The sequence below is a fragment of the Eptesicus fuscus genome, chromosome 7 (genome assembly GCF_027574615.1).
Source record: "Eptesicus fuscus isolate TK198812 chromosome 7, DD_ASM_mEF_20220401, whole genome shotgun sequence".
NCBI lineage: Eukaryota > Metazoa > Chordata > Mammalia > Chiroptera > Vespertilionidae > Eptesicus > Eptesicus fuscus.
Window position 1 is genome coordinate 30,782,864 of NC_072479.1, and position 25,017 is coordinate 30,807,880.

General features: G+C 38.4%; 1 protein-coding gene across 2 annotated transcripts in view; it reads right to left on the minus strand.

Annotated features, from left to right (window-relative positions):
• TMTC2 (transmembrane O-mannosyltransferase targeting cadherins 2) overlaps positions 1–25,017 on the minus strand; it is a 415,782-nt gene that overhangs the window by 142,459 nt on the left and 248,306 nt on the right. For both annotated transcript variants that reach the window (XM_008143796.3, XM_054718817.1), the window contains 3 exons: positions 9,123–9,208; positions 8,413–8,597; positions 6,634–6,712 (listed from right to left, as the gene is read on the minus strand). In XM_008143796.3, coding sequence (XP_008142018.1) covers positions 6,634–6,712; positions 8,413–8,597; positions 9,123–9,208 — 350 coding nt within the window. The remainder of the gene's footprint in view (positions 1–6,633; positions 6,713–8,412; positions 8,598–9,122; positions 9,209–25,017) is intronic.

Below are 25,017 nucleotides of genomic sequence, written 5' to 3' on the forward strand. Positions count from 1 at the left end.
TCACCAGAACTCAAAAGAGAGGAAACGAGTGGGTATAAAGAGCTTAACACTGCTGAAGTGTTAATGCTTCCACGCTTGAAAGATGTGAAGTTCAAATCTCACAGTTAAAAACCATCTCTTTCACAGTCAGCATGCTAAATGCCTCAATCGATCCAAACGCAGTCATAGAAGAAAACATGAAGGATGTAAAGCATCCTGTCAAAAATTTACTGTGAATATCTCTACTCTAAATATATTCTGGATCAAGGTGAGGTAAAGAGTTTATAAAAAATAAATGATTCAGCTAAAAAAGCAGCCACACAGAAGGCTGAGAAAGAAATAAATTTCTTTTATAGCCATTCTACCAACTAAACAGTCTATAGTGTACATACTTCAAGTAGAGTTAGGATAAACTTACAAGTGAACATTTTTTATTTTGTTTTCCAGGGGGGTACATTTGACATCTCGTTTGTCAATTCTTCTTACCTGAATAGTAGCGGTAATAAGGAATAGTACTAAGGAATGGTGGTAAGGAATATAAATACCACTGATAGCCATTAACTCATTCCACAATTTTCATTCTCAAAAAATTACAATTCTAAAACTTGGACAAGCTTTTAACTCCAAAAATTGGTCTAATAAATTCACTGTGTTTCCTCTCAATGACTCTTTCCTCATTCACTTGAAATAGCTCAATAAAATTGGGGAAATCTCCCATAATTAAAGAGCTACTTTCATGAAATAGAAAATTAAATCAGTATTTCTCCCTTTTTATTAGAGAATATGAAAAACATCTTTTCTATTTCAAACCTATGTAAGTAAAAGATCTGCTATTTGCAGGCTGATGAAGGAAAATACATTTTCTAATACTGAGCTAGGATTTTAAAAGTAACAGGATGTGTATAAAGAACAAACAAACTAGGAATTATCAGGGATAAGAGAATCAAAACAGTATGATGAAAATAAAGACAAACAAGGCATAAAGAGCAATGGGTCATTATCACACAATTCCCCTGGAAGTCGTATACAACCTTTCCCTAAAAAAGCATATTACCCAAAACAAGCACAATTTTTTAAAAATACGTAGGAAAATGTGAATATATATGCAAACTGACACTGGTGTCACATTAGAAATAAAAAAGCTTGATATTTTCCTTGTTTGTCTGCTTTGGCTTGGTTTGTGTTGTCCAGTCAACTTAGCACAGCCTATATCAGTATGGACAAAATATTTTCAAGGTTAAAGCAGTACAGTTTTCCATTTTATTTATGGGCATTTCCTTATTAAGGAAAGGCATTAAGCTCCAGACCAACTGTGAAATTTCCTAGAAAGTTCTCTGACAGCGGGAACTTTCCATTTCATACCACCATCACCTTTGTACTGAGTGGGAGATATGTGACTTAAAAAAATTATTTTTGCACGCAAAAATTATTCTAAACATAGTGATTATAGACTGCAATGACAAAGCAGTAACTCTAGGTTCTCTCTTACTTCATGTAACACATTATGTCTCTTTGTCCTCAGGATAAATTACCAAGTGAAATGGCCTAAATTGCTTATGTAATTAAACCCAACAATTACTTTGCATTGAGAAAGCAGAGTGATTTCATTTTAAATAGTAAATAGGCTTAAAATGACCACTGGGGTTTGAAAGGGCTCTAGCTGATAAAAGTAACTGGAAGTTACAGCCGAATTTAGTTCCCCATAATCTTACTCAAAAACAATGTTTAAGTGGACATTTTAAGGAAAATAATTATAGAGGATAGACAGCAATTATCCTACATTTAAAAAAAAAAAAAAAGAAAAAAAGAATACCCTGCATGGTTAATACATCTGTGATGAAATCACAATATTGTAGGTGGTTATTCTTTTTTGTTAAGATGAAGAGGTTTTTGTTACATATCTATGTAATCTATAATAATAAAAGTGCAACATGCTAATTAGACCGGACAGCTGAACGACCTTCTGGACAACCTTCTGGACCAAGCCGGGGCTGCAAGGGCCGGGGCCCTTGCACGAATTTTGTGCATTGGGCCTCTAGTAGATATATAATAAAAATATATCTATGAAATATATATATATTTCACTGAATTTTAAATAGGTAAAGAAAAGTTATATTGACACAGTACAAAACATGCCAGTTTCAGTAAAGAAAAGTTATATTGACACAGTACGAAACATGCCAGTTTCCTAAATAGGAAAAGCACTTGAATTGAAGTCAGAAAGCTATACTGGTTCTAATACAAACTGTGTAATTCTGAACATACACTTTGAGTGTTTATTTTTATCCTGCAAAATAAAAGCGATTATGTTAGGAGGATTTTAAGATATGAGTCTTCCAACGTCAATATTCTCTGATTCTAAAATACACCTATACTTTGAGAATAAAAGAGAAATGGAGATTCAATAAAGACCTGTACTGTATGTTAAAATAAAAATAATTTTAACTAAGTCTAGGGGGGAAATATGCCATGATAAGAAAAACAGAAGAAACTCTACCCCAAACATGACAATTTTAATTTAGAGGGAGTACTCTATTAATGAATTTAAGTTAACCAGGCATTAGCTGAGTAAGCTGTTTCACTTTTGGTTATCATAGTTAATGATCAAAGAATGACTTTGATTATGGTTGCTAAGGGACAAGGGAAAATAAACTTCTAGAGAAAATACAGCAGTTCTAGGACAGAACTAAGTAGAATCCTCGTTGAATCAGCAGTGACTGTAAGGCCATCACTATGACAAAATCTTATCTATAGAAGAATAATATTTACATGGGTAAGTACAAAAATAACTGATAGAGAATACAGTCATTGGCTTTTGGAGCTTAAAGATCCACAGAAATGGTAATGATTATAATGGAGGTAACCTAAATACACTTCCTAGGTTGGGCATTTGATCCAATAACTTTACTTTCATTATCCCAATTAATCCTCAAGCTGATACTACTATTACAGCCATCTAAGGGAGGGGAGAGATGAGGCTTCACTTAAGTAATTTACTCAGCTAGGAAGTGTCAAAGTCATCACTTGAACCTGGGCTATCTGACTTCACACTATACTGAATCTCCATTTAGTGGTTATTTTGTGATTTGATCTTAAAATATTTTATGTATTCTCATACCTTGCTAATTATAACCACCATCTAGGTGAAAGTTTAATTTTTGTTTATAATATTTAGCATCTGCTTTCCATTATTTTATGTTTATAATTTACATAATTTTGAATGGGATGATACTTCTCAATTGTTGTTATTCAATCACCTAGGATTTATGAAATCGAACAGAATAATGAGAAGATATTTTAAATAGTTTTTAAAAATTTACTTATGAACTGCCAGAGTAAAGATTAACAATCTTAGAATAAAATATACAAAAAATTAAATTGGGAAATAAATCAAACATGTTTTTCTATTAATACACAATTAGGAAAATATACTTGCTCATTTAGTATTCAGAATAAGTGAACTATAAGCATATGGAATAGAGAGTGATAAAAGTTTTTCATAAAATGTTCAAGGGAAGGGAAAGTGCAAAGAACTAGTGTGTTTTTGTGTGTTTTTCTTTTTAAAAAGCAACTGCAGTGAATTGAGTTATTAAACTAATAATAACATTCAAATGTGACTGTATTTTTTCACAAATATTCCTTTATTTCTCCTAACCTTCAAAAAAAAAGATAAAGCAGGATGGAAAATAATTTTTGTATACATACATATAAGTGTTTGCAGAAAGTGGTCATTAAGGGGGAAATGAATGAGCCATGAGAAAAATGAATACTTACAGGTTAAATCTAGCCAGACATTATAATCCATCACTGATCCCTGAAGGGCACTAATAATATGTAAATGTGAGAATTAGAAAACACATTCAAGGCTGTTGATAAACTTGATAGGATAATCAGCACATGCTGACAGACTAATGAAACTGATGAACTGATAAGGCAGTTTATCTCCTTGGCCATTTTTTTTTTCTTGTCAAATGGAAGCTAATCAAAATGTATTAGGAGTTAAAGCAAACACTCAGAGGATTTCACCCATTTGATTAGGAGGTGAACTCAGTCTCTGAGAAAAATTATAGTTTCGTAAATAGTTGAAACTACAAGCCTGGTCAGATAACAGACCTTTATACAAAATTGAACAGAAGGCAACCACAATAATTAGGGGAGAAATCTGCAGTTTTAAATTATATTGGGATTCTCCCCTTGAAAATTGTTAGCGTGCTTTTCAGAGTCTGGGCAAAGCTACTCCCTCTTTCTATAATGGAAAATAAGACAAAGGACTAAACAATAACCCTATGGACAAACTTATCTTCCACTGCCTGTGTGTGCTCAATATTTGCGTAACCATGTAACCATAGAGAGACAGATCCCAAGGTACCAGCTGAGTTTTCAATCAATTAACATAAAATAATTGAATGGATTTTCTGAAATCACTAACTATAGTGAATGCCACACTTCCTATTAACAATCAAGATGCCAAATGCAGTCTGCTTCCAAGGATCTCAGAGTCCTTTCCCAGTTTAAAGAAAGACATCTTATTTCTTAATTGAAGGAAATTGGAAATAATGGCCTTCCCAAGCATTAGCATTAAGAATAAAATCATAAACTAAAATCATTGTGCCTCTTTAGATAAAACTAGGAAAAATGATCCTTTTAGTATTCACTTTGACAGAAATAACCATCCAGTATTAATATTTAAAAGTTAATTCTAATAAATCTAAACCAGGCGTCCTCAAACTACGGCCCGTGGGCCACATGCGAGTGTTTTTGCCATTTTGGTTTTTTACTTCAAAATAAGATATGTGCAGTGTGCATAGGAATTTGTTCATAGTTTTTTTTTTTTAAACTATAGTCCAGCCCTCCAACAGTTTGAGGGAGAGTGAACTGGCCCCCTGTTTAAAAAGTTTGAGGACCCCTGATCTAAACACTCTAAGCACATACTTCCTGGGCATGTACATTTCATCTAAGTAGATAGACTGATGGTAAAATGCTGGCTAGTATAATGCACTGTTTTTAAATTATAAGAGTTTAAGGGCAAAAGTACATTTAATGAAGGTAAATTTTAGCTTTTAGAAATCATAGCAAAGAGGAAAAAGAAGCAACAACTAGAAATACTCCAATGTCCTTTTTAATATGAGCATTAAATTATTCCACGGCTGCACAGGCTAACTGGGGCAGGGGTTCCAGAGTCATAGAATGAATATATTAAACTCTTCCAAATTATAATTTTTTTTTCTGTTTATTGACCCTTGCCTCATTCTGTCTCTAAACTATTTCTTAAATTCTGTCATTTAGAAAAAAGGGAAAGTGTGTGTCCTTGCCAGGCATATATTCTTTCTTTTTTTTTTTTTTTTCAGAGAGGAAAGGAGAGGGAAAAAGAGATAGAAACATCAATGATGACAGAGAATCACTGGTCAGCTTCCTCCTGCATGCCGCCTACAGGGAATTGAGCCTGCAACCTGGTCATGTGCCTTAACCAGGAATCTAACCAAGACCTCCTGGTCCATAGGTCGATGCTCAACCACTGAACCACACTGGCCAGGCCAGGCATATATTCTATAGTTTGGGAGGATTTAAGATATTTTTTTTATGTGTGTGTGCTCAAGCCATACAAACTAGTGTCAAATCTCTCAAATAATAGAATACAAAAGCATAAAATAATCCTGGAGACCATGTTGTCTGATTACTTTTATACGCACGAAGAAAGCCTAGAAATAGTAAGCAATTTAACCAGTTTAATAAAAAGAAAAATCTGAGTTTGCAATTTGTGCTCTGGATTTTAAAAATATATATATTTGATTTGAGGACAAAAGCAATCCCTTCTCTTCCCTCCCTTATCTGGAAACAGCCAAGTTAACCAATCAACAGAGCACCTTAAACTCAGGGACTCTTTCCAAGAGTCACATGCTGAATGGGCAGTTTCCATCCACCATCAAATAGCTGTGGTGACAATTCACAGTCACAAATCAATTGTAAGTGATAGATATTTTATTAGAAATTCTAATTCTTGAGCTCTTGCACTTAGAAAAATCAATGCCCTAGCCTGCATACTTTCTAATAAGAATATTAAGGTAATTATCCAATGTAGAAAAAGGAATGATTGTAGTAGCACATTTGCAGTTTTCACTGTATTGTTTTTACTCTAAAATACTAACTCAGAAAAAAAAAACCTATGAAGATCCAAGGCCTGATCAATGAAAACCATACAAATTGACTCAGTTAATCTCATCTGTTAAAAGCACCAAAAAGCATTCATCTCTACATCATAGCATGTTTACTTTTGGGGATCTTCTGCTTAAGCAAGTAACATGATTAAAAAGTATCATGAATTTGATAACTTCACTAAAATCTGTGGACTTTATTCATCTTTTTAAATCTCCAGAGTTAAGCTAATGCTTAATACCCAAAGGGGCTTGTGAGCCCCTGGCAACAACTCTCCGATCTGGACAATTTGTTGAGAACCAATATGATAATCCACATATTTGCTCTTCTTAGAAAAAGTATGCTATGTGAAAATTTAAATGTGACACCCAATTGTGAATAAAGAGTTTTCTGGTGAGGATCAATGCTATAACTTATTAGAATTCCATTTAACAGAAGCACAGGTTTTAATTTCCCCACAGGTCCCTGAAATAGCAATTGAAATATTAAGGTCTGACTTACCCATCATGTTGTATAAGCTCTGTGGAGCAAACTGCCTTGGCATTTTCTGAATTGCTTCTTTATATACACTAAGGGCTTCCTAATTTAAGAAACAAACAAACAAACAAAAAAAAAAGGTGAAATACAAGAATATTCACCAAAAATAAAATAACAACATCCTTCCAAAATTTCAAAGTTCCATTGCTATTTCTAAATGGCTCATTGGAGGGAAATAATTCAGCTGTACTTTTATGTCATACTACTACAATTTCATGAATAAAAATACTCAACCCAGTGAGTGAAGAAGGTCAGATAAAAATTTAGTGTAACAAGTAGCTGAATATTACCAAGCTCTTTTATTTTAATAATTTTAATATAAAATTTCAGTTCACATAGATTATTCAATTAAAGCACTAGAAAAATTCATATTTGGAAATCACCCATAGTCATCTATACTCTGTAATTAAAATCAGGCCACCAAGTAGGATCTAAATAAAATATAAAATAACAAACCAAGATACTGCGACCCACTGAGATTATGAAATGCAATAATTTTAAAAGTTGTGTCTCTATATTGCATTGTTGGTACCACAGGAAGGAGTATGTAGGGGTGTGGTCTGAAAGAGGGGAGGAGTGATGCTGAATGTGAGAAGACACCCATGCAGACATGCTTCCTGTGAGAGAAAGGGAGGACAAGACAGTCAACCTCCCAGCTCTCTGTGCTAGGTCCCATCTCCATCACTTTTCTTCTCTCTCAATTAAAAACAAATAAACAAATTTTCATTTAATTATTGTTTTAAAAACAAAGGAAATGGGTAGGATTTATATCATATTAATACTTAAAACTCAGAGTGCAATGTATTTTGTAACATCAAACACTGGAAATAAGGAAACAGTCACAGTGTGTCTTAGATCATAAAACGAGAGATGATAAGCAAATAAGCTTGTGGAGCAATGGTTGTAATTTCCCCTTTTTGAAGAGTTGCTCTGAGAAATTAATAGTAAAGAAATCTGTTGCCATGGCCAGTGTTATTCAGTGGTTACAGTGTTGGCAAGTGAAGCATCTCGAGTTCCAGATGTGAAGCATCATTTCCTTGATACCCAGTCAAGGGCATATACCTGGGTTGCAGGTTCCATCCCAGCCCCAGTAGGGGCATGTGAAGGAAGCAACCAATCAATGTGTCTCTCTCACATCTCTCTCTCTCTCTCTCTCTCTCTCTCTCTCTCTCTCTCTCTCTCTCTCTCTCTCTCTCTCTCTCTCTCACTCCCTCTCCCTTCCACTCTCTTTTAAAAATAAAATCAATGGAAAAAATATCCTTGAGTGAGGATTAACAACACAAAAAGAAATCTGGTAAGTATTCTTTTCTGTTTGTTTTGTTAATCCTCACCTAAGGATATTTTTCCCATTGATTCTTAGAGAGAGTGGAAGGAAGGGGGAAAAACAGAGAAACATTGATGTGAGAGAGATACATAGATTGGTTGCCTCCAGCATGCACCCCTACCAGGGCTGGGGATAGAGCCTGCAATGGAGGCATGTGCCCTTGATCGGAATCAAACCCAGGACCCTTTAGTCCATGGGCTGGCACTCTATCCACTGAGCCAAACTGACTAGGGTGGAAGTGTTCTTTAGCAGAGGGTTCCCCCACCCCCAGATGAATTTCACCTTGAAACTCTTTTAATAAAACAACATCAGCTTCTTAAATGCTCACAGTGCCCTTGTGATGAGATCATAAGGTAGAAAGCACTGAGACGGGATCAGAACAAGGGGGAAGGAAAAGGGGAGAGAGGTCTGGGCCTGACCTCATAGTGTCCCTGCTCATGGTAGAGTTTTCCCAGGTTGTACAGACAGCTGGTCACCGAGCTCTTATGCGCGTGAGGGTCCTTTAGGTTTTCATCAGGGATCTCAGAACACTTTAGGAATGTACGTCGGGCTTCTTCTGTCTTTCCTTGGTTCATCAGAATAATACCTGTGTTTAAATATGCAGCTGAGAGAAAAACATGGAAATATAAATGTAAGAAGATGATGTGCACTGTGGATACAGTAAGTTACCTAACCTTTATTTCAATTTACTGTCTATGGATTATTTCTGATTTTAAAAGAAACCAAGACATAAATACTTAGGCAACAAATACATATGGGAACAATTAATATAGTAAGAAGTGTTGGTATCACTGAAAAATACCTGGAATAGTCTCTGTTCTCAAAAAGTTCAAAACATTCTGAACTTACAATCTAGATGAATAAAAGTTGTATTTATCTGAACATATTAAGAAATGATAAACTGATATCAAAACATGATTAAAATGAGAGATATAATTGTTAGAGGCTTATAATTTGATTGGCAAGTTTTCAAAAAACAGGAGCACCATGCTTTTTTCTCTATGAGGTTGTAAGTCATCAAAATAATTTTCATGCATAAAGAGGAAAAGAAAAAGATATTTAAAAAGAAAAACTAAAAAATAAATAAATAAAAAGAAAAAAGGAAAAGAAAAACTTGACTGTTACTTACAAGCCAGCGTAGGCCTGCTCCCGATCGCCAGTTTATAATAATGTAGCGCTTCTGCAAACCTGCTGTTCTCCTGCAGGAGTAACCCTCTGCGTGAGGAAAGAGAAATTTGGAGATAGGACCATGTTACTAGACATAAAACCACAAATCTTTATTTTATGTTTTGAAAATAAAAATGGTTAAGGGGCCATAAAAATGCTGACCTGGTACTATAAAAATAAATTCTAAATAGAAGGAAATTATTCCTCAGGAGAGAAAATGTTGGAGAGGTATCAGTTGCATTTATGTTGCATCAGAAAGTATTAAGAAGTATTTCCAGCCCTAGCCCTATCTGGTATGGCTCAGTGGATAGAGCATCACACTGTGTACTGAAGGGTCCCAGGTTCGATTCCAGCCAAGGGCGCATGTCTGAGTTGTGGGCTCCATCCCCAGTGGGGGGCATGCAGGAGGAAGCCGATCAATTATTCTCTCTCATCATTGATGTTTCTATCTCTCTATCCCTCTCCCTTCCTCTTTAAAATCAATAAAAATAATTTTTTTAAAAAAAGGAGTATTTTCAAAAAGCCCTTTATCCTCACTGAACTTTCCTCTTTCTCACAGTCTTTTCTCTCCCACTGGACAGAAAAACCACCTACATTTCTTCTTGGAGCATGCATATTTTTTCATCACTTCAGAAAAGAAACCTAAGTTAAATACATATATATGCATATGTGGTTATATGTGTATTTATTTAAATATGAAACACCTCTCTCTCTAGCCATATTGTTTGGGAAATACTGGTCCATGACTGCCCAAAAGACAAAGTGCAATCTAGGTCCACAGGATAAAGAGTCAGAATTTAATCAGAAACCATAAAGACACAAAGAGAAAGATTAAAGACTATCCACATTGTTATTTCCTTATTTCAGAATATTGGGCACATTTCAGTTCACTACAGACCCTCAGACTCCACACCCCATACTCCTAAGAGGCTCATGGGCAGTGGCCACATGGGTTACCCCAGCCATTCCAGACCCCACTCTCATGACCTATTTGAGAATCAATTATAATCATGTCTCTGAAAATACAGTGTCAGGGCACTGGACCTAGTTGAAAAGCTCTCACTGAGGCCTTTTTGGCTGATCCCTCTCCTCTTGTAATCAGCCAGTATCTTACAGACAGTTGGCACCTCTCTGGGGCCTGAGTACTGCTGTTATCAACCACAAATTGCAGATTCTACATGCCAGCTGCTGAGGCTTTTGAAAGGCTGTTAGAATGGAGCTTTGAGAAATGAGAAGGCTACTGATAAAAGCTTATCATTTTAGAGAGTATTTCAAAATCCTCAGTTTATTATTTAATGGGCATCATTAAAAAATATCTAAAGCAAATCATTTTGAAATTAAAGGTCGCTCACTCCTGTCATTAGCATAAATTAATTTCATAATTATTTCTAATACTGTTTGTTAAAAAGGACATCTGTAATGGTGACAACAAATGAAAAATTTAAAAAGTCACCCGGCCTGCATGGTTTGGTGGTTGAGTTGACCCAGGAACCAAGAGATCACAGTTCTATTCCAGGTCAGGGCACATGCCCAGGTTATGAGCTCGACCCCCAGATGGGGGCATGCAGGAGGCTGCCAATCAATGACTCTCATCATTGATGTTTCTATCTCTCCCTTTCCCTTCCTCTCTCTCTAAAATCAATAAAAACATATTTTAAAATAATGAATAAATAAAAATAAAAAATAGTTTGAATACAGCAAACCATTTCCAAGCACATGAACATCACTTAGATCTATACATAAATGTACATTTTCATTAAAAAATTTTAACAATTAATTTGATGATAAAATTGATATGCTTTGCTGTTCAGTGTATTTTTCAGTTGCTGAGAACAAAGAATAGTTTTCTGCAGTACTCAAGAGTTTGTGAAAATGCTCTATTGCCTTTAAAAATAGGTAAACTTGATAAAGAGAAAACACATACTTCTCAAAAAAGGAATAATACCCTTTATAACAATAATTTTATTGACAAAATGCTTTCCGGTTAACTAGCTCATATGCTGTTACATTATCTCATTTTAGAAACTTATCTACGACGTTGTTTTCGTCCTTTTCCTTTGAGATTCAGATAAAGAGCTGCTTTTCCTTTGATACAGGCTAATGACACCAGAGGACAAATACCATCCAGTCTTTAATCTCTTCTTTCTACCTTTTCTAGGAATTCAAATCTTTCCATGAGACTCTCATTATCCAGTATCTTCCATCTCTTTCTGCATTATAGTTTTCTTTCCTTTAAGACCACAAAAAATGTTCATGTGCCTGTTAGCACAAAGGCAGGGAAAAAACCACTTTAAAACCTTTATTCATTCCTTCATCTACCACCGACTACTGCTTATTATTGTTCTTCCATTAGACTTCCTTTAAGAATGTCTATGGTGTACATGTCCAATGGCTCAACTTTCATTTACCCCTAAATCCAGTTTCGGCTCTTTCCCAGAATTCCACAGAATGTCAAAATGAAATTTGTACTAATGACCACATTTTAAAAATAACATGTTGATGTGAACCACCCATTCAACTGTAGCATCTATGACTATTGAACTCATCTTCCTTCCTAAAACTGTATTTCCTTGGCTTCTGGAAAACCAGTCGCCCCTAGTTCTCTTTTATCCCCGGGACCATCCTACAGAAAATGAAGAAAGTGCCTCTTATTCATTTATTCCTTTAAGGGGAGTTGGTGTTTCACAGGACTTAATTAAGTCTTTTTCTCTTTTCATGATACATATCATCTCTACGTGACATCACGCACACATGCAACTCACATGCTGAATTCTCTCTCCTGACATCCAGCTCTGTTTTCAACAGTTTACTGAGCCACGTCAACCTAGGTGCTCAATGGAATTTCAAAAGCAATACATCCACATCTTAAAAACAGTATCTCCCAATGAAAAGAAGGAAATTAAATCTCCTCAATAATTAGGCCCATCTGGTTGCTAAAATCAGAAACCTGGTTATCACTCTTGACTCTTCACTTATCCTCAAAATTCCATGTTTTATAAAGTCTCCAAAGCCTACAGACTCTCCTTTTCTAAGATTCTTTATTCTGCCCCTCATGGTTCATCTTTATGGCAGTCAGAGCCCCTTTATCTTTCCTATCACCTAAATAACTGCAATAGCCCACTAATTAGTCTCCACATAATTACATTTCTAAAGGGCAAATATGCAGCTAGGCTAGACAGAGAGAGCATGAGAGATGAGCACATTTCTTTGACAATGTGCCTAAAGTCCATAAACTTTGAAAACTGATATATGTATTCAGCCTCATGGCCTCCCCAGTACTGATGCATGATATTCCTGTCATTTTCCAATTCATAAAATATACAAAGAAGAGTAAAAATAATTGGCATGGTACCCAGATCTAGACAATCCTGTCCGGCCTGCTTATTCTTTGGAGCAAAATACGCACATGGAGATTTGTAGCAGGCAAGTGTCCAGAATTATATAATGTGGCTCTTTAAATTAGAGCATCATCCTCTGCATCATCTGAATAAAGTTAGCAATGGAGTGAGTCCAACCAATTGAAATAGCTATTGTGACTAATTTATCATGGCTAAGGATTTAATTGAGCATCAACTAGGCCCTAGTTTGCATGCTGCAGATGTGAAAAAGACAGAAATGCACCTGCCGATGATGCTCAAGCTACTAGGGGAAACAAGAAAGAAAATAAATGGTATGGAAAATTGCTATGATAGAGGACGGAGGACCAACACCACTGGACAAAGGTTCAGTGGTGGACAAAGGTTCACAGAGTCAAAGTGACAGTGACAGCAGCTTGAAAAGCAAGCAGCAGTTGGCCCGCAATAAAAAGTGTTATCAGAGGCCCCGTGTTACACAGGAAGAAAGAGCGGTCCACAGAGAATTTACCAGCTAGCTCTAGGTCTCGTGGTTCATAAGAAGACAAAGGCAGGGTTGGAGCAGGTTCTCTGATACTAAATCTCATGCTATTTCTAGAAGAAAAATAAAAGAGGAAATAATTAAAGTCATTCAGTTCCAGATACATGCGTACCAGGTTATGTTTCCTTTGCTCTAAAACTCTCCAGATTTTTGTATAACACTAACTTCTTTTGATACTCAGAGAAGGAATCAAATGCCATTTTGGCAGGTCTGGATGAATTTGGGTCAGTCCTAGCACTATGACAACCAAGCTTCTGTTACGGCCCTTCTCCACATTTACAGAACCTATTCTTTATTTTACTGAAGATATGACAGGAGAGAACCGTTCACATTGCAATAGTTATGGTGGTAATAATAATACCAGCTAAACTTATTGAGTACTTACAATGTATTATGCACTTTACATATGTTAACTTATGTATTACTCAATGATAATCTTCTGAGGTAGGTTATTCTTACTAGCTCCATATTGTAGATGATGAACCCAGGGCAAGAAAAAGTTCAACAATGTGCCAACGGTCACAAAGCCAGTGAGAAGTGTGCTACAATTCAAGCCCAGCAACCTCATTAGTATAAGTAGGATTTGTGTCTCTTTAGATCACTCATACCAAATGACTATTGAAAGTTGATGACATAATTTGTTTACATGCTGATCAATATAATCTTCTGGTTTCTCTGTTTATAGTATTAAAAATAAGAACACATTTTAATATACCATGAAGCAAGAATCTAATGGGAAATAATTTTATTCATGTTATATGAAGTTGCCTTTCAATTAATGAAAGTGGGCTATACTATACATTAATGTGAAGTTAAAGTGTTTTGGGGTGAGAAATTGAAATAATATTATAAGAAATAAGTTCTCATGTCAGTCACATATATGAACTATGTAAAAAACAAAAAATATAAGAGAGCAAACATTTGGATGGTGGGCACACAGTGCAATATACAGATCTTATAACATAGAAACCCCCACCTGAAATCTATATGATTAAGTTGACCAATGACACCCCAATAAAATTAATTACAAAAAGAAAGCAAACTACAGGGATTAAGTAATTTTCAATAAAAATCTAATCTACCATCTACACTAATAAAAGAGAAGAATGCTAATTGACCGTACCTTCACTACGCCCACAGCCAATCAGAGCGAGTATGCAAATTAACCCAACAAAGATGGCGGCTAATTTGCATACGCTGAGGGAGGGAGGAGTGAAGACCGAAGACAGCATAGAAGGAAGAGGGAGGGAAAGCAGAAAACAAGGCAGTTGCGGGAGGGAAAGCGCAGAGGGTCGGGGGGCAACGGCATGAGGAAAAGTGTGGGGTGGGGGGTGGGGGGTGGGGGGCAGAGGCAGCAGGGAAAGCGTGGGGTGGGTGGGCAGGAGAGGTGGCGGTGGCAGGAGGGAAGCCCGCCGGAAGCCCTGTTCTTGCAGGAATCTTCCTGCAACAGGCCCGTAGTAATTACATAAAAAATAAAATTTTCTAAAAATTAAAAAGAAAAAGCATGCCCCTCCCCACCACTATCAGTACATCTAAACAGCGATCAGTGTCTCCCTGTAATAGACTGCCCTCTGAATGGTCCTAGCAAAACACAAATATTCATGTAAAGCTACCTTTGCCTCAGGTTCTCAGAAAGGTCTTTTAAAAAGGTTGAAATCTGAGGTACTCAAAAGTTATTGAGAAAGCACATCAAATGAAAGGTATATTTTTCAAGAATATGCATTGCAGTAATTAAGCTGACATCTATGCAGAACACAGGTGAAACAGGGTGCGGTCCACATAGAGTCATGTACCTTTAAAACTATGGAAACAGCCCTAACTGGTTTGGCTCAGTAGATAGAACTTCAGCCTGCGGATTGAAGGGTCCCAGGTTTGATTCCGGTCAAGGGCATGTACCTTGGTTGCTGGCATATCCCCAGTAGGGGGTATGCAGGAGGCAGCTGATCAATGTTTCTCTCTCATTGATGTTTCTAACTCTCTATCCCTCTCCCTTCCTCTCTATAAAAAATCAATAAGATTTGTGGCTAATATGCACTCACTACTGCACACATTGAAAAAACACAAGTCTTTCTTTTAAAAAATACAACAAAAAACGATAGTTGCTTGGTTTCTTCTTTTGATTTCATTATTGAATAACATGTAGCACTATCACAACATATTAAACATTGAGAATACAATCACCAAAGAATGAATATTTTTTGAAGGAACTGTCTCATGAAGACGGTGAAGACAGACAAGCAAAGAATCACAATACAGTGTAAATAAAGCATAACATGTTTTGGGAACCCACAAAAGGTACACTGGCCAAGGTGACAGGTCAGGTGAGGCTCCAAGAGAAGTAAAGAATGCAGGTAATGAAGTTCCAGACACATCAAGCTATGGAAACTCAAAGTTGCAGAGGACAACATTTTTATCTACTCAGGTTACAGAGGATAACATTTTAGCAGTAATAACAGGCTTCATGGAATTAAATGACTATTTAGGAAGCATTCTGGAAATTGAAAAGTTAAGAACTTAAAATTAAGATTATATTATTTAGAATACTTCAGTAATAATAGTTTGGCTATTCCCTGGGCAAAAGTACTTAGTAATCAAGATAAATCAGATAACAATGTTTACAGGTAATGGTTCACAAAATCAAAGTTATAATCCCTAAGGCCCAATTACTAACAAAGATATCATGTTCATCTTAAACTGAGATATTTTTCTGAATTTTGCTCAATTATCTTTAATATGTGTAGGTACTTTAAAAGTAATATTTTTTTTCTCCCTCAGAGATAAAATATTATAAATTTTTCATGTTCAACTTTTTATAAGTGAAATTAATTAGCATTGGTTTGGAGCCACATTTGAACTTTTGCATTAATTCAAATTTCCTAATAGAATTGGCTAATTTAGCTAATGACTCCAATAATGAGATTTTATATAATTTAACTGTGAAATAGCATTACTGTTGTCTTTTCATTGTTTTCACAAGATTCATGCTTAGCTTTAGGCTATGTTTATATAATAGGACAACTGAAAAAATAAATTTTTAATTTCTGGTATAGAATGGAATAATTAATAGCATGTCATACTCATAAAATACAAATGCCCCCTAATCTTGCCTGATAAAATAGATAAAAGGCAAAAATCTCAAGTGACTATAACAGGAAGTCAACAGAACCAAACTCATATTCCTTTTGAAAAACAAACACTGTAAATAAAATAAGTTACTACTACATGAATCAAATGAAGTAATTCCAAGGGTTAGAGCAACACAAAAGCTTAGGAGATAAGTGGCTAATATGCACTCACCACTGCACACATTGAAAAAACAATACACAAAAAACATGATCAGTCAGGCTTGGTCACGTGACTAAACTCCGCCCAAGGAGATGAAAGCGCAGTGAGGACATGTCCTTACAGGGAGAGCATGTTCCTCAGACCCTTCTGCGCTGCTGACTACAAGGCAGAAATCCTGCCCTGAAGGTGGTGGAGAACAAACTAAAAGGAGCCCAGGAAACAGCCCTTCATGAAACTGCGCTACACACCTGGGACTACATTCCTCGGGACTACTGTTTGTAAGAGAGAAAATGTAAACTACTTTAAACCAGCAATTTTCAACCTCTTTCATGTTATGGCACACATAAACTAATTACTAACATTTTGCAGCACACACAAAAATACATTATATTTTTTGCCAATCTGACACAAAAAAAAAAAGGTATAATTTTGATTCATTCACACCAGATAGCTCTTGTAGTGTTGGCTATTGTCTATTTTTTTTTTTTAATAAGGGAAAAGAAGTCAGTGCCCCTAACAAAATAGTCAGGTATTGATTGCACCTTTTAAAAATTCTTGCAGCACACCAGGGTGCCTCTTGGGGCACAGGGGTTGAAAATTGCTGGTTTAAGCTGAAGTTATTTTGGGTTTCCTATCATTTGCAAACCAACCTCTCCCCAACTGATAAAATGTCACATGCATTATTTTGTTTTGTTTTAATTATATAAGGTCATAAAATAAGTGACATAGTATGGCTCTCACAGATCATTTAAGGAAAAATTTTTTTTATTACATTTCAAGGAATACAAAGTATGAGTTTGGTTTTCAGTGATAACCAGAGTAGGCAACTGTCAAGTATCAAAGTTGCAATTAAAATAATTAATTAAAATATTTGAAATTGTAACTCTTAGATTAAGCTCCTAGACATCAAAGTGGTCAGAGTTTTCTCTTTGCCCAAAAGAGTAATGATATCAATAGTATTTTTTATTTAAAAATTAATTAATCCTCTCAATTCCCAAATAGCTAGAAAGAGGGAAACCCACATTAATTATCAAGTGAAATAGAAATAGGTAGGACTGTTACCAGAGAAAAAAGATTCAGTGAGATATAAATGATTGAATTTGAGCTTTGAGGGAGATACCTTTCACAAAGTTATTCATATTTTCTGATCTTACACAGCATTTCTCACCCTAGGATAATAGAGTTTGTATTTGAGGACCAAGCAAAAGAATTTTCTCTACTCATATTTTTTCCCTCAAATCATTCTTTCTTTCTCTCCCTTTCTTTTTTATTTTTCCTTTTAATAGGTAAAAATGACATTTTTACAAAGATGGCTATGGGTAGAAAACCACAAATAGAGGAAGTGAATAAAGTGGTTACTTTTTTATTTAAGACACATAACCTCAACTTATTAGAATAGTAATATATCTGCTACAAAAAGCAAAATTTAATTATATACTTAATTTAAACTACTGTTAAATTATTACACATGATTATTATATACAATACTAGAGGCCTGGTGCATGAAAATTCATCCATTTGGGTGGGTACCTCAGCCTGGCCTGTGCCCTCTCACAGACTGGGAGCCCTCAGGGGACGTCCCACTGACAGCTTAGGCCCACTCCCCCCCGATCGGCCCACCTGTTCACCTCCCACAGAGGGAGGCCAGCATTTGTCAACCTAGAATAATAGAGTTTGTATTTGAGGACCAAGCAAATCTGGCCTCCCTCTGCAATCTGGCCTCCTTCTGTGGGAGGTGGCCAGGTGGGCCAATCAGGGGACGGCGTTGGCAGGTGAGCAGCCGGCCCCACCCCCCCATCGGTGACCGCCAGTGGCCTCCCTCTGTGAGAGGTGACCCAGCGGGCCGATAGGGGGATTGGTGCTGGACCCGCCCCCCCCCCCCCAAGTTGTTCCACCTTTCAGTTGATTTGCATATTACCCTTTTATTATATAGGATGTGCTGTAAGCAAACTAAAAAGATGTCCTTTCTAGAAAAGGTTAAATTCTACTGGAAAGGGAAATGAGCTAGTTGTTTTCCCACTCTGTGCTGTTTATGCATGAAGAAGAATGGAAACAGAGATGGAGAAGAAGAAAACAACCATGCAACGTGAACTAATTTCTAATGTCACGTAACTGCCAAGCAGTTTTCAGAAAATCTAGTGAAGCCTCCTCTTTGCTCTGACACAGACCTGTTTATCTGTTCTAAATTGGATTTTATTTATACTTTGACAATTAAATAAAGTGGAATGACAGCCTACCTCATAAAGAAAAGGTTTTATTCTAACCTGTCAAATATGGAGCAGTAGGCGTCTGATCAAAATGATTGTTTAAATATTTCAGATGCATTCGCAAACACTTTATCAATTAACACTAGGAGAAAATGAATAAGTAGTAGCTCTTTTTTAAAAAAAATATTTTTTGTTTAGGGTCTAAAGAAATAAATATAGTCTCACTATAGTACCGAGTCTTCAAAATATGTGAGGTCTCAAATTAAATGGAGCATTCATTACAAAGGTATTTCTATTCTGTGACAGGTCCAGAGCAAGATGCATCATTACTGCTATCTGATGTAATTCTCATAATAAACTTATTTTACAAATAAGCTCCATTTTACAAATAAGGATCTCCAAAATCAGGATGGTTATTCACAAATCTATGTTGCTAATTATTGTTAGATCTAGGATTCACAGAACTATACTGTATATGAATATATGCATAATTTGTTTTATACTTACCTGTCCTCTGAATATATAATTAAGGCTATATTTTTCTTTGCATATCATAAAATAATTATAGGTGTGAATATACTTTCCTAATTAAAAAACAGTACCTAAGAGGAAGAAGGACACTTAATATTGGGTGCCTTCATGATAGCATTTCCCATATTATATTATTTATTTTCACCCATACAATTAACAATGTAATATATTATTGCTTTTGGCTGTAGAGACATAAAAACATCAGGGAGAAAGGTTAAAACACTTGCCCACAAAAACACAGCTAACAAGTTTCAAGATGAGATTCAAATTCAGAGCTGCCAGGCTTCGAATAACACTGTCTTCCCATTACCCCACATATGTCTTCTGGGAATATGTCGCTATTCTCCATTTCAGAATTAATAATTGCCCTCTCTCTCTGGTTCATGTACCCAATGCTTCTTCATTGTCCATATCAACATATTTCTCTCTTTCCTTATTTATACATGTTCATCCCAATAAACATCTAGCAATTGCTTCAAATGAAGATCAACTATAGCCTCCAATGCCAATCAACTTTACCAAAAAATACATAATGAACAATGTGCTTGTGTGATTGATAATTTTATGTTTTCACTTCACACAGGATGACCAGCTATCTGGTTAGACATTCTTTCTGAGTGTGTCTGTGAGGATGTTTCTGGAAAACATTAGCATTTGAGCCAGTAGATGGAGTAAAGCAGATTACCTTCCTTAACACGGGTGGGCAACATCCACTCTGAGGAGGGCCTGATTAGATCAAAATGGAGGAAGGGAGGATGAGCTTTCTCTCTCTGCCTGAGCTGGGGACACTGATCTTCCCTGAGACCTCCTGGTTCTCAGTCTTTCAGACTCAGACTGGAATTTACACCAGCCTTTCAGGCCTTCACACTACTACACCATCTGCCTTCCGGAGTCTTCAGCTTGCAGAGGCCACTTGCAGGACTTCTCAATCTTCATAATGATGTGAGGCAGGCCCTTACAGTAAATCTCTCACTCATATACACTGAGTGGCCAGATTATTATGATCTCTGAACACATAACAATCTGGCCACTCAGTGTATATCCTATATAATAAAAGGCTAATATGCAAATTGTCCCCTCAACCAGGAGTTCAACCAGCAGGCAGGCCGGCCAACCACCCATGTCCCCTCCCCCTGGCCAGGCTGGCCGGACCCCACCAATGCATGAATTCATGCACCAGGCCTCTAGTGTGTGTGTGTGTGCGTGTGCGCGTGCGTGTGTGTGTGTGTGTGTATGTGTATGTATGTATATATACTAGAGGCCTGGTGCACGAAATTCGTGCATGGGGGGTGTTGTCCCTCAGCCCAGCCTGTACCCTCTCCAATCTGGGACCCCTCAAGGGATGTCCAACTGCCTGTTTAGGCTCAATCCCAGTAGGATCGGGCCTAAACAGGCAGTCGGACATCCCTGTCACAATCCAGGACTGCTGGCTCCCAACTGCTCGCCTGCCTGCCTTCCTCATTGCCCCTAACTGCTTCTGCCTGCCAGCCTGATCACCTCCTAACCACTCTCCTGACAGCCTGATTGATGCCTAACTGCTCCCCTGCCAGCCTGTTTGCCCCTAACTGCCCTCCCCTGCAGGCCTGGTCCCCCCCAACTGCTCTCCCCTGCAGGCCTGGGTCTCCCCCAACTGCCCTTCCCTGCAGGACCGGTCACCCCCAACTTCCCTCCTCTGTTGGCCTGGTCACCCCTAACTGCTCTTCCCTGCAGGCTTGATTGTCCCCAACTGCCCTCCCTTGCAGGCCTGGTCCCTCCCAACTGCCCTCCCCTGTGGCCTGATCACCCACAACTGCCGTCCCTTGCAGGCCTGGTCCCTCCCACTGCCCTCCCCTGCTGGCCATCTTGTGGTGGCCATCATGTGTCTACATGGGGGCAGCCATCTTTGACCACAAGGGGGCAGCCATCTTGTGTGTTGGAGTGATGGTCAATTTGCATATTACTCTTTTATTAGATAGGATACACACACACACACACACACACACACACACACACACACACACACATATACTGAGTGGACAGATTATTATGGGTTCAGAGATCATAATAATCTGGCCACTTAGTGTATATACTTCATTGATTAATTTCTCTTGAGAACCCTGACTAATACCACTTGCAAAGAGGTTCCCTTGAATTACTCTTGCACTCAAGACCCACTCCTTTTCATGAAAGTGTTTACCAGTGAGTATAGGTATATCCTCCAAAAGTATAGCCAGTGAATAATTAGAAAGAGAAAAAAATTAACAACTAATAAAAACTTCTATTTTTCTTATTATATAATTATATCAAGTTTCCCATCATTTTTTAAAATCTTTACAACAGCACTAGGAGATGTCATAACCCAATTTTGCAGAGGAGGAATAAGGATGAAGTAAACTAAGGAAAGTCTGTCACAGGATAAATACATGGGAGGTTTTAATATCTACACTAATAAAAGAGAAATATGCAAATTGACAATCACTCCACTACACCCACCAGCCAATCAAGAACAAATATGCAAATTAACCCAACTAAGATGGCAGCGGCCATGGAGCTGGAGTGAGCAGGAGGCTTGGGTTGCCCCCGGTGATGAAGGAAGCCAAGCTTCCCACCTGCCCTGGCTGGCCCTGGCCTCCGCTCAAGGAGGTGCTGAGAAAAAAAAAGAAAAAAAGAAGGGGCTTGGAGCCTGGATCGCTGGGGGCATGGCCAGCCTGCAAACAGCCCTCAGCCCCTCACCCAGGCTGGCCACATTCCCATGGCATTAGGGTCCCTGCTGGGGGACTTGGCCAGCCTGCAAACAGCCATCAGCCCCTCACCCAGGCTGGCCAGGCACCCCATTGAGGACCCCCACCCTGAAGAGGGTGTGGCCAGCCTGAAAATGGCTCTCAGCCCCTCACCCAGGCTGGCCAGGCACCCCAGCAGGACCCCCCAACCTGAAGGGGCTGTGGCCCACTTGAAAACAGCCTTCAGCCCCTTACCCAGGCTGGCCACGCCCCCTCAGCCGGGACCCTCACCCCATGGTGGCGTGGCCAGCCTGCAAACCACCATAGGCCTCTCACCCAGGCCGCCCCACGCCCCAAGGGAACCCCCATCCTGATCCGGGACACCCTTCAGGGCAAACCAGCTGGCCCCCACCCATGCACCAGGCCTCTATCTATAATAATAAAAGGGTAATATGCTAATTAGACTGGGAGACCTTCCAGGAGACCTTCCAGACATTCTTCTGGACAAAGCCATGGTGGTGGGGCCAAGGTAGAGGCTGTTAGAGGCCAAGAGGGGAGGGCAGTTGTGGGTGATCAGGCTAGTGGGGGGCGGGGCCATTGGGGGTAAGCAACTGACCCCCACTGACGGCCTGCTCGCCCCCAACTGGCCCTGGGCCAAGCAGGCCATCAGTGGGGGTCAGTTGGAGGTGATCAGGACAGCGGAGGGGGGGCAGTTTGGAGTGAGCAGGCCAGCAGGGGGCAGTTGGGGTGAGCACACTGGCACGGGGGGCAGTTGGGGGTGATCAGGCTGGCAGGGGGGCATTTGGGGTGAGCAGGCGGCAGGCAGAGTGGTTAGGAGCAATCAGGCAGGCAGGCAGGCAGGTGAGTGGTTCGGAGCCAGCAGTCCCGGATTGCGAGAGGGATGTCCGACTGCTGGTTTAGGCCCGATCCCTGTAAACCAGCAGAAGGACATCCTTCGAGGGGTCCCAGATTGGAGAGGGTACAGGCTGGGCTGAGGGACACCCTCCCCGCCCCATGCACGAATTTCGTGCACCGGGCCTCATATATATATATTTATACATATATATATATATACACACACACATACACACATATATATATAATAATTATTATTATTATTATTGATTTCAGAGAGGAAGGGAGAGGGAGAGATAGAAACACCCATGATGAGAGGGAATCATGGATCGCATGGGAGGTTTTAATTTAAGTCTGTATAATACCTAAGTCCATGCTCTCAAGTATTTGCCTCCATGGTGTAAAGGTACCACAGACTTAAATTACTCAAAAAGGAAACTTTTTCCTCTCCTTCCTTCCCTCCCCATGAAAACAAATACTATTCTGGTAGACCTATATTTTATTTCTAGTGTTGCAGCCAAATTTCTTTCAAATATTTCCTTCATCCTATAAGATCACAGTATGATTTAAAACAAACATAGTTAAGAATTGAAAAGTATCTAATACAAACATTAAAGACATTTGTCCCAATGGTTTAACTTTAAACCTATATATAGAGATTTTCTATTTATTCTTTGCTGTTTACAGGAATTATCCAACATGGATGACATATTATGCAATTTCTTGAAGGAGAAACACCAGTTGGATGGTGTGTAATCCCTCTGGAGGAACCCCTAAGTTGAGATTCAGGCATAGGCCAAAGTCTGATCTACTTAGTGGAAGTCAATGCCATTAGACTGTTGATTTGTTCATTCATTCATTCAAAATATATTCTGAAAGTGCCATTATAGAGATTTGATTACTAGCAGAAAAGAGAGACGATTTGAAAAGCAGTAACAGAGCTGTATTCAGGGTTCTATAATAAGTAGTGTGGAAGTCCATAGCCAGAAAACTTCACTTAGACTCATTTGTTCAGGCAGTGTGTGTGTGTGTGTGTGTGTGTGTGTGTGTGTGTGTGTGTGTGTTGGGGGGCTGGGGGGGGCACATTTGTGAATTCCACAGGAATCAACATGCTCAAAAAAATATTACTTAAAAAAAAAAAAAAAAGCTTCAGAGCCCGATTCCGTCATAGATATGGTTATAATCTGGGTTAGAGATGTTCCCATGGGCACCGCATGATTTAGTGCACTTACTCACTTTAAACATAAATGTTCAACAAAGTGGGTGTTTTCTTTGTCCCTTAGCAGCAGTGCTCTAACAAAAGTCTGCTGTTGAAGCAATAAATTATGAAAGGGGAAAAGGTATCATGTATCTCACAGACCAGCAGGAATAGGTGTTAGGTCACACAAGCAGTTTCTAACTTAAGAACAAGCAAGATGAGTTCCAAATATGCAAGTCTATCTCTTTTTTTGCTTGGAATGGATTTTGCAACCTAGAAACAATTCACTCATAGGCTTATCCTGAAGTACTTGTAGGAGAGAAGGGAAACACCATTTATAAAAATGTTCCTGAAACTGCCTTTGCAGATTTAATTTTGGTGCTCAGAAAGAATGCCCTTTCACTCAACACAGGGGTCAGAGAGAGCAAGGATCCATTCATAGCAGTAGTCATCACTTGCTGGTACCAGCAGTGGGAGCAGGAGGCACATCGGTGCTTAAGGCTGGAGATAGGGGGGGGAAAGCTGGAGGGGAACCAAAAGACATGAATGGAATGATGGAAGGTTGGTGGCTGAGGTGCCAAATGAAGAGGAAATTGGTTAATATTTTCAGTAGCATTGGTTTTATTCTCTTTTCCATTCACATTCACTGCACCCTTATGTTTTATAAAGGTACTGGCCTAGCCCCAGAAAAAATTCTCAGCCCTGAATGCCTCCCTGTCTCTCTCCCTCTCCCTCCCTCTTTTCTTTTTAGAACAGGGCCTAGAAATTGGCCAACTTGCTTGTCTTTCCTCCCCATCAGTCGCTGCTTTTGCTTAAAATTGCACTCTCTTCCCCAAGCCTAAGTTGCAGGAGAATGTGTATACATTCCAGGAGTGCACCCATCCCTAAATCTGGCCTTTGAGAGTTAGAGATTTTTATAAAGATTTTTACTTCAAACAGGAATATACACATACACATACAATCACAAACAAAACAAAAAGGCTGTTCATAGATTACAAATAGTGTTGGAACCTGGTCTACCTCTAGACTTGAGGACAGCTCAGATTATTCTCCTAACCTGGAATTTCTATTCTCTAAGAAAGAGCCTGCCTGTCATTTTCTGAGACTGCTGATGAGATGGGATACACTAAACAAGCTGGATGAAGTTCTCCTTTAAAAGACAGGAGAGAAATTTCCTAACACTGTTCT